Below are 8,396 nucleotides of genomic sequence, written 5' to 3'. Positions count from 1 at the left end.
GGGCCCGTAGGCCCAACCGTTTCATTTAAATAAAATGAGCTCAGCTCATTCATCTTCTATTCTTCTTCTTCAAAGAAGAACCGTGCAGCATGCGAAATACTTTTAATATATACATGACACTACTACATATATCAAGGATTATTATATATGATAAATAATTTTTTATTTTTTGTAAATTAATTTTTATAATATATAATTTATTTCATAATTTTTCTCCTCTTATATGGGTAAATTAATGAATTTAGTATACAAAATATAATTTATATTATTTAACATACGAAATAAATAATTTAAGCTATTATCTAAGACAATAAATATAATAGTATAAATACCTATTTACTTATTAATATTGAAAAAATATAAATAATATAAACATGATTCTTTTGGTAAAAAAGCAACAATAAAATTTATTAATTAAGATAATTATATAATAAAAAAATTATGAATAATTTCTTAAATAATAATAAAAATTGAGATTATTATTTTTATATATTACAAAGTTTATAAAAAATTTTAGACAATAAATCAATTCTCAATAAATTATACATTAGATATTATTATTTATATACTATAATAATATACATATTATCGATTATTAAGTTATAATTAATTTCTAATCTAATTTTTTGTCATTAAAATTTAAATTATTGAAATTATTAAATACTAAATATTTTGCACCTAACTAATTTATTTTTATTATTGAAATTAAAAAAAGATGAGATGAATTCAAATTTAAATTTGTGTAAGAAAATAACAAATTATTTTAAATTTTATCTCACTAATCATAATTAATTTTAAAATAAAAAATTATTTTGTACATCATATTATACAATAGAGTAGTCATTTGAAAATTATGTGATAAAATATAAAATTTTAATAGGTAACATTCGTTGATCATATTGTTTTGACTTCAATAATGAATATGATGTCAATAAATAAAATTATTACAGATAAATTTTAACAAAGACAAATCTTTATAAGTATTGCTATTAATGAGAAATTATTCTAGTTTAAAGAAAAGTACTATTTTTTTCATGATATTTTTTAATTAAGCAGGTTGAGAACTAATCTACTATCGATTAGAATTCTATTTATTAAGGGTTTGCTGAGTTATTATATATATAAGACAATATTCGAAACTCTAATACTTGCTTAAATAAACTAGTGAAATAACTACTCAACTAATCTAAATTAATTAAGACAAATACTAATTATTTTTAATATTTATAACATTAAAAATTATTAAAATTTAATTTTAATTATAACTTTGTAAAATATTTATAGTGATAATTATTATATATATTTTTATTTAATAAAAAACTTTATATATTTTTTGTTGGGCCAACCGTGGGGAGCTCTCGACAACCGGGGAAAATTCGGGGAGGAATCAAGTGAGAGAACATAAGATGAGAAGACACCACATCCAACTCAAAACCTTAAGGTGTCAAGTTAATGGGTCTCTCATCTTATAAACTCCTCATTCTTCCATGCTTTCTTTGATGTGGGACTAACTTCAACACTCCTCACACTTGCAACACTAACAATCTCCCCCTCAAGTGTGAGCCTCACATCAAGCATCAACTCCCCCTCTTTCTAGCTCCTCCACCACCACGAGTATTCGTCCATCACACCGCCGCAAAACACCGCGGGACACGCCGCCCGGACCACGACACCACATCCAACTCAAAACCTTAAGGTGTCAAGTTAATGGGTCTCTCATCTTATAAACTCCTCATTCTTCCATGCTTTCTTTGATGTGGGACTAACTTCAACACTCCTCACACTTGCAACACTAACATTTTTATGTATTATTTCGTGTTATAAAATAAAATAAATAATAATGTGAGAAAAAATCATTAATTTTTATTATTTAGCATAACGAAAAGATAGGTTACGCAATGAAGTGTGCACGTGATTGAATATTAAAACGACTGAATGTCTGAATCCCCCTAAAAAAGTTTTTGTGAGAGGCACAACCGCACAAACACAACGCAGAGGACAAAACCAAATTTGGCTTCAACTTTTTTTCACGCATGGAATAATATATGAGACTCGCAACACCAACTAATTGAGTGCTTCCTTTCCATAAAGGAAACTCTGAAACAAATCAAAGAAAGGAAAACCCTGAAACCCTACCTTCTCCACCACCGCCGCAAGGACTGCCGCCGTCCGATTTTCTTCCTCATTCGACAATCGCACCTTCTCAGCATTTCCTTCGACCCTCATTTCCTCAGCAAAGCAAAATCTTCTCTTCTGCCGTTCTGCTCCGTCCAGCCACCGCCGCGTCACCGCCATCGTCGCATCTGCTCGAAGCCGCCGTCCCCACTGCGCCTCGTCTGTGCTCGTCTCGCGTCCTTCCTCCGTCGCACAGCCGTTGTTCCTCCGTCGCAATTTGTCTCGCGTCGTTCCTCCGTCCAGGCCTCCTCTGCTCCAGTTCCGCCGCGCTCCTCCCTCCTCTGCTCCAGTTCCGCCGTGCTCCTCCCTCCTCTGCTCCAGGCCAACTCTTTTCCAGTTTTGCCGCTTCCAGCCCTCCATCGTGCTCTCTCACCTCTGTACCCTGGTAGGTACTTTTTACTGTGATGATTGTTTTAATGGTTTATGATTGTTATGTTGTCATTACTGTGGTTTAGGGTCGTTGATCATGTTCTTGTTGATTCTGTTATGATGTTGTTCTGTTGTCCTTTTTTTTACTGTGATGGTCTATTATTTGAAGGTGATTTTTGGTGGTTTTTTTCCTCCAATCATCACTGTTTTAGATCTCTTTGTTTTTGGAATTTGGTTTTATTTCTTGTTGGAATTGGTGATCTGAATCTTTTATTTGGAAGTTGGTTTTTGGTGCTTTCCTTTTCAAGTTGCTTGCTGCTTCAACTTGAGGGGATTGTGAATTTTGTTTTAAGCTGTGATTAACCTTTCGTTCGGGGGTCTTCACTTTCCCAGTGATGGTAGCTACCACTATGTGTATCGAAGCTTAGCCTTTGATTCTTTGAGCATACACGTATCAAATTATTATTTTCAGCAATGGTGATTTTCAGATATTTCTCAATTTGTTGCTGTGTTTTAATTGTCTTGTTCTTGTATTTTTAGTTCATGTTCACATTCTTTTTATTATAATTTGCTATAATTTGTTAATTTGTCACCTTGTTGTGTTATAAATATATAATTGTTCTTGTCTTTGTTCAGTTCACGACTCCCTTGTATAATTTGTGTCTGATTGATAATTTATATATATTTTTAGTTATAAAAGATAGTATCGATCAAGAAGCATTTGTTATAATTTTGTTATTTCACTTTTTGAGTTTGTATTTGGATGAATTCATAACATTTTAGTTGATGTAATACTTTTTAATTTGGAAGATATTTTAAGATTTACATTAAATTATAATTATGTTTTTATTCTGTTTATTTATAATTTATTTATTATAAAATGTTTTTCGATTGAACCATGGTTGAACTGGTTGGACCAGTGAACTAGTTTATAAAAGGGTTCAATGACTGGTCCGATTTTCAGAACCTTGTTCAAGACTATTACCTCCTCTTTCCTTTTCGTTCTGCTGATTCTCCCTTCTTCGTTTTGAGTGATGACAACGGCGTTTCAAGGAGCTGCAACCTCGGTGGCTCTCAATGACCACCACAGGTCTCAGATTCCCACCTTCCATGGATTGAGGCCTGCTTATGCTTCTTCTCTCACTCGCAATGCCCTCACTCTCCCTTCTCCCGCTCGCTCTTTCTCCCTCATACGTGCTGTTTCCACGGTTTGTTTCTCATACCTTGCTTTACTTTACCTGTTCCTCTTTTTTCTTTCAGTTTACTATATTTTTTTTCAAAAGAATCATTTTTGCTATACTGTTGCAGTCTGGAACTTGAGAAATTATGGGCAATGAATTTTTTTTTAAATTAAAAAAAGCTGTAGCATTTGTGGTGAATCTAGCTTTCTTTTACTTGATTCTTTTTAAAATATAATTAATGTTTGGAGAGCTGGAGGTTTCAGCTAATCAATTCCCAATTTATTGCTGCTTTTTTGGTATGGGATTATTAGTATCTTGTTTAATATGTTCGAGATTGGTCAATCATTTTGCTCCTTTTTTTCTTTTGTTGTTGTGAAATTCTATTACTTTGTAAGATTGTAACCGAAGTCGTTTTGATGAACATAGTTACTTCAACTGAAAAAACATGTAATAGGCAATATTAGGAAGAAGAAACAAAGGATCATTCGATTAATCTGGTTTATTAGACTATGGATTGTGGAATATTGTCGTGATCAGATTCTGTACTTGTTGTGCTTGTAACTTGTTTATAGTCGGGGAAGCCTGAAACTGCCACTGAGAAGCGAAGCAAAGTTGAGATATTCAAAGAACAAAGTAATTTCATAAGGTATCCTCTTAATGAGGATCTGTTAACGGATACCCCTAACATCAATGAAGCAGCCACACAATTGATCAAGTTTCATGGTAGTTATCAGCAGTACAACAGAGACGAGCGTGGTACAAGATCCTACTCGTTTATGCTGCGTACGAAGAACCCTTGTGGGAAAGTTCCAAACCAACTCTACTTGACCATGGATGATCTTGCTGATCAGTTTGGAATTGGTACGCTTCGTTTGACCACCAGACAAACATTTCAGCTCCATGGTGTGCTCAAGAAGAACCTTAAAACAGTAATGAGTACCATTATCCATAATATGGGCTCGACTCTTGGAGCATGTGGTGACCTAAATAGAAATGTCCTTGCTCCTGCTGCTCCAATTTTGAGAAAAGATTATCTCTTTGCTCAACAAACTGCGGAAAACATAGCTGCACTTCTGACTCCTCAGTCTGGATTCTATTATGATATTTGGGTCGACGGGGAAAAGTTTGTGACATCAGAACCTCCTGAAGTAGTTCAGGCACGAAATGACAATTCTCATGGCACGAACTTCCCAGATTCACCTGAGCCAATCTATGGGACTCAGTTCTTGCCAAGGAAATTCAAAATTGCAGTTACCGTGCCTACTGATAACTCGGTGGATATTCTTACAAATGACATTGGTGTTGTTGTTGTTACTGATGATGATGGGGAACCTCAAGGGTTCAACATATATGTAAGTTGGATTTAAAAAGCAGTTATACTTAAATGAATGTTTACCTGCCATTGTTCTAACTGGCATGGCATCTTTTTCTCATGCAGGTTGGTGGTGGAATGGGAAGAACACACAGGTTGGAGACCACCTTCCCCCGCTTGGCTGAACCATTGGGTTATGTACCAAAAGAGGATATTTTGTATGCAGTGAAAGCAATTGTTGTTACACAACGGGAAAATGGGAGAAGAGATGACCGCAAGTACAGTAGAATGAAATATTTGATCAGCTCTTGGGGCATTGAAAAGTTTAGAAGTGCTGTCGAGCAATATTATGGCAAGAAATTTGAACCTTTCCGAAAATTGCCAGAGTGGGAATTCAAAAGTTATCTTGGGTGGCATGAACAGGTTAAGTCTCTAGATGAATGACTAATATTGATATCTTTATGTATGCGTGTAGGTATGCTGCATATTATAGCTTGCTGATGCACATGGTGGACAGTATTTTGGCATTCTTAATTATGTTATGGATCCAATACCTGATGCAGATACAATGGAAGTTTGTTTTCTTTTGTGCATCGCATCTTGTAACAAACACAATTGTTTCAGATAAAAATGGTGCTTTGTAGATTTTTTTTACTTGCCTCCTTTAGTTGTAGATATGTATATAAATTCTTTCTCACACAGCCATGTCTTCTTTTCATGTGGTTAAACAATCTTTAGTTGACTCATTCTTTGGTGATACATCTTTGGCTTGAATATAGTTCCATTCCATTATGCAACATGACCTTATTTGCTGCCATCTTCCAGGGTGATGGTAGTTTATTTTATGGTCTTCATGTTGATAACGGTCGCATTGGTGGAAAGATGAAGAAAACACTCAGAGAGATTATTGAGAAGTATAATTTGAATGTCCGGATCACTCCAAATCAGAACATCATCTTGACTGATATACGTGCTGCATGGAAGCGTCCCATCACAACAACTCTTGCTCAAGTTGGTCTTCTGGTGAGATTTGTCTACAGCTTATTGTTTTCTTTGTTGAACTAAATTTGTTAGCAAACACATCCCATTTGACATTGCTTAAGAACTATACCTTGCGATTCATTTGAGGTCATAATTAATAATTAGTAGGGTATGGGATACTCTTTAAATTTCTTCATTTTATCTTTTCCTTTATCTGGTCTCCTTCCTGTTTTCCAGTTTATATATTTTTCCATTATTGGCCTATAATGACCTGTTTTTCCATGTACAGCAACCTAGATTTGTAGACCCCCTCAATCTAACGGCAATGGCATGCCCTGCTTTCCCACTATGTCCACTGGCAATTACTGAAGCTGAACGAGGGATACCAGACATTCTTAAGCGGATTCGAACCATGTTTGAGAAGGTATTGCGGCAAATGAAAGTCATATTTTTTCATCAAGATCTCCAAATAGTATGCGTTATTGTAATTTAACGATCTTTGACTGTGGGGTGCAGGTTGGTCTGAAGTATAACGAGTCTGTGGTTGTAAGGGTAACTGGCTGCCCTAATGGTTGTGCTAGGCCATACATGGCCGAACTTGGACTGGTTGGTGATGGTCCAAACAGCTATCAGGTATGCTACTTAGGGTTTCAATCACGGCTTTCAGAAATTTGCAAACACTATCATATTAAGTAAGCGTGTTAACATTGTTAACCTCTGTTTTTCTTCCCGTTTCTGGTACAGATTTGGCTTGGAGGAAACAAGAATCAAACATCATTAGCTCAAAGTTTCATGGACAAGGTGAAGGTTCATGACCTTGAAAAAGTTTTGGAGCCTTTGTTTTATTATTGGAAGCAAAAGCGCCAGTCTAAAGAATCATTTGGCAACTTCACTGCCCGCATCGTGAGTTTTGAAATTGTGCTCTTTCTGTTTGCATCTTTGCACTTTTTTTTTTGTTTTCTTTTGTTTTAATCTTCAAATGATTATTATGCTTAGAGGTAGGGTTTAGCCAAAGTGACCATTTTCTTTGTCTAGGGATTTGAGAAGCTTAAAGAATATGTCGAGAAATGGGAAGGTCCAGTAGTGGCACCAACACGATACAACCTTAGGCTCTTCGCCGACAAGGAGACGTACGAAGCAATGGATGGGTTAGCAAAGCTTCAAAATAAGACTGCTCATCAGTTGGCCATGGAAGTTATCCGCAATTTTGTTGCTTCTAACCAAAACGGAAAAAGTGAATGAGCTTGTCGACTAACCTGGCCAAGGAAAGACGTGTGCAATTTTGCGAATGGTGGACAGGTGACTGATTGTTACTCTGCTGTAATGGTGGTAACCCTAGGGCTGGATGAAATTCATGTTTGGATTTTGATTAATTTCGACGGTAAAAAGCTTTTGATGTAGAAACTTTGGATGCATCATCTTTATTGTATGCTTTGCCTTCCATAAATACAATAAGTTTTTGTATCAAATTTTGGGTTGTAGACAACTCTTTTCTTGTTCACATTTGTCTTTTCTAGGTGAGATAGTTTGTTCAATCTTTAGCTTCACTCAAGCTCATTGTGTTCATTGTAATAACATGCTTAGTTTACACTACACGGAGATTATTAACTGAATATGATCATGTGTCTCAAACCGTATGATAACATGGGGGGATTCATTACCTTCCCTTGATCTAGGATAGTGTAAAGAAATTCTTAGTGAAATATTTGACATGAAGGAAAATTGTATACTAAAGTGTTTTTTGTTCTCATTGCCATAATCGCTAATTACAATCCAAACTAATTGTGTACTATGTATATAAAGAGATAAGTTGGCTAATGTATTGGCCACATACATAATTCGAACTTAGACATTTGTTTAAGTAGACAATGTCTAAGTAGACGAGTGAGCTGATCAAGTCATCAATTCAAGTTAGTTAAGTTTTGTCTCTACTTTGCCATAAGCAAATAATGTTCAACAAATTGGAGGCTGATTTTTATTAGCTTCCCTGCCTTGCTGGCTTTTGCAGTTTTGCTCTGCCTACATCACAATACAATGCCATTTATTTTTAGGAATAATTTTGTTTGAAAAATATATAATTAAATTAATCCTTTTCCCTTTCTTTTTTCACAACGAGGTTTGTTTTGTTAGACGACCTCCACAACCTTATTGATTGATAGTGTAAGAATCTTTTTGGTCATGCACTCACACACACAATGAGTTCATTCTTCACTGAGTTATAACCAATTTCGAAAGTCGAACCAAGTGCACTTCAGCTATGCCTCCGCTTCCAAATACAATATTTACTACGTTTGGCAGGTGCAAATGCACTGGACCACAAAAGCTTTTTTTCACCACATAAATTTATTTGCTCTAGAAAAATGTCTAACTTCCTGTCA

At 35.1% G+C, this 8,396-nt stretch overlaps 1 protein-coding gene across 2 annotated transcripts; it reads left to right on the top strand.

Annotated features, from left to right (window-relative positions):
• Nucleotides 2,466-7,631, top strand: LOC107629928 (sulfite reductase [ferredoxin], chloroplastic). Of its 2 annotated transcripts, none has more exons than XM_021118337.1 (9): nucleotides 2,466-2,560; nucleotides 3,509-3,752; nucleotides 4,298-5,077; nucleotides 5,164-5,460; nucleotides 5,863-6,060; nucleotides 6,308-6,442; nucleotides 6,535-6,651; nucleotides 6,763-6,921; nucleotides 7,054-7,631. In XM_021118337.1, the coding sequence occupies exons 2-9, from the start codon at nucleotides 3,579-3,581 to the stop codon at nucleotides 7,258-7,260; spliced, it is 2,067 nt and encodes a 688-aa protein (XP_020973996.1). In that variant the 5' UTR covers nucleotides 2,466-2,560; nucleotides 3,509-3,578; the 3' UTR covers nucleotides 7,261-7,631. The 2 variants fall into 2 exon arrangements, with proteins under 2 accessions (XP_020973996.1, XP_016188363.1); XM_016332877.2 differs by having other exon boundaries at nucleotides 2,468-2,560; nucleotides 3,577-3,752.

This window comes from Arachis ipaensis, chromosome B03 (assembly GCF_000816755.2).
Source record: "Arachis ipaensis cultivar K30076 chromosome B03, Araip1.1, whole genome shotgun sequence".
NCBI lineage: Eukaryota > Viridiplantae > Streptophyta > Magnoliopsida > Fabales > Fabaceae > Arachis > Arachis ipaensis.
Note: the sequence above shows the minus strand (reverse complement) of the source record. Positions and strands in the feature narration are given on the sequence as shown.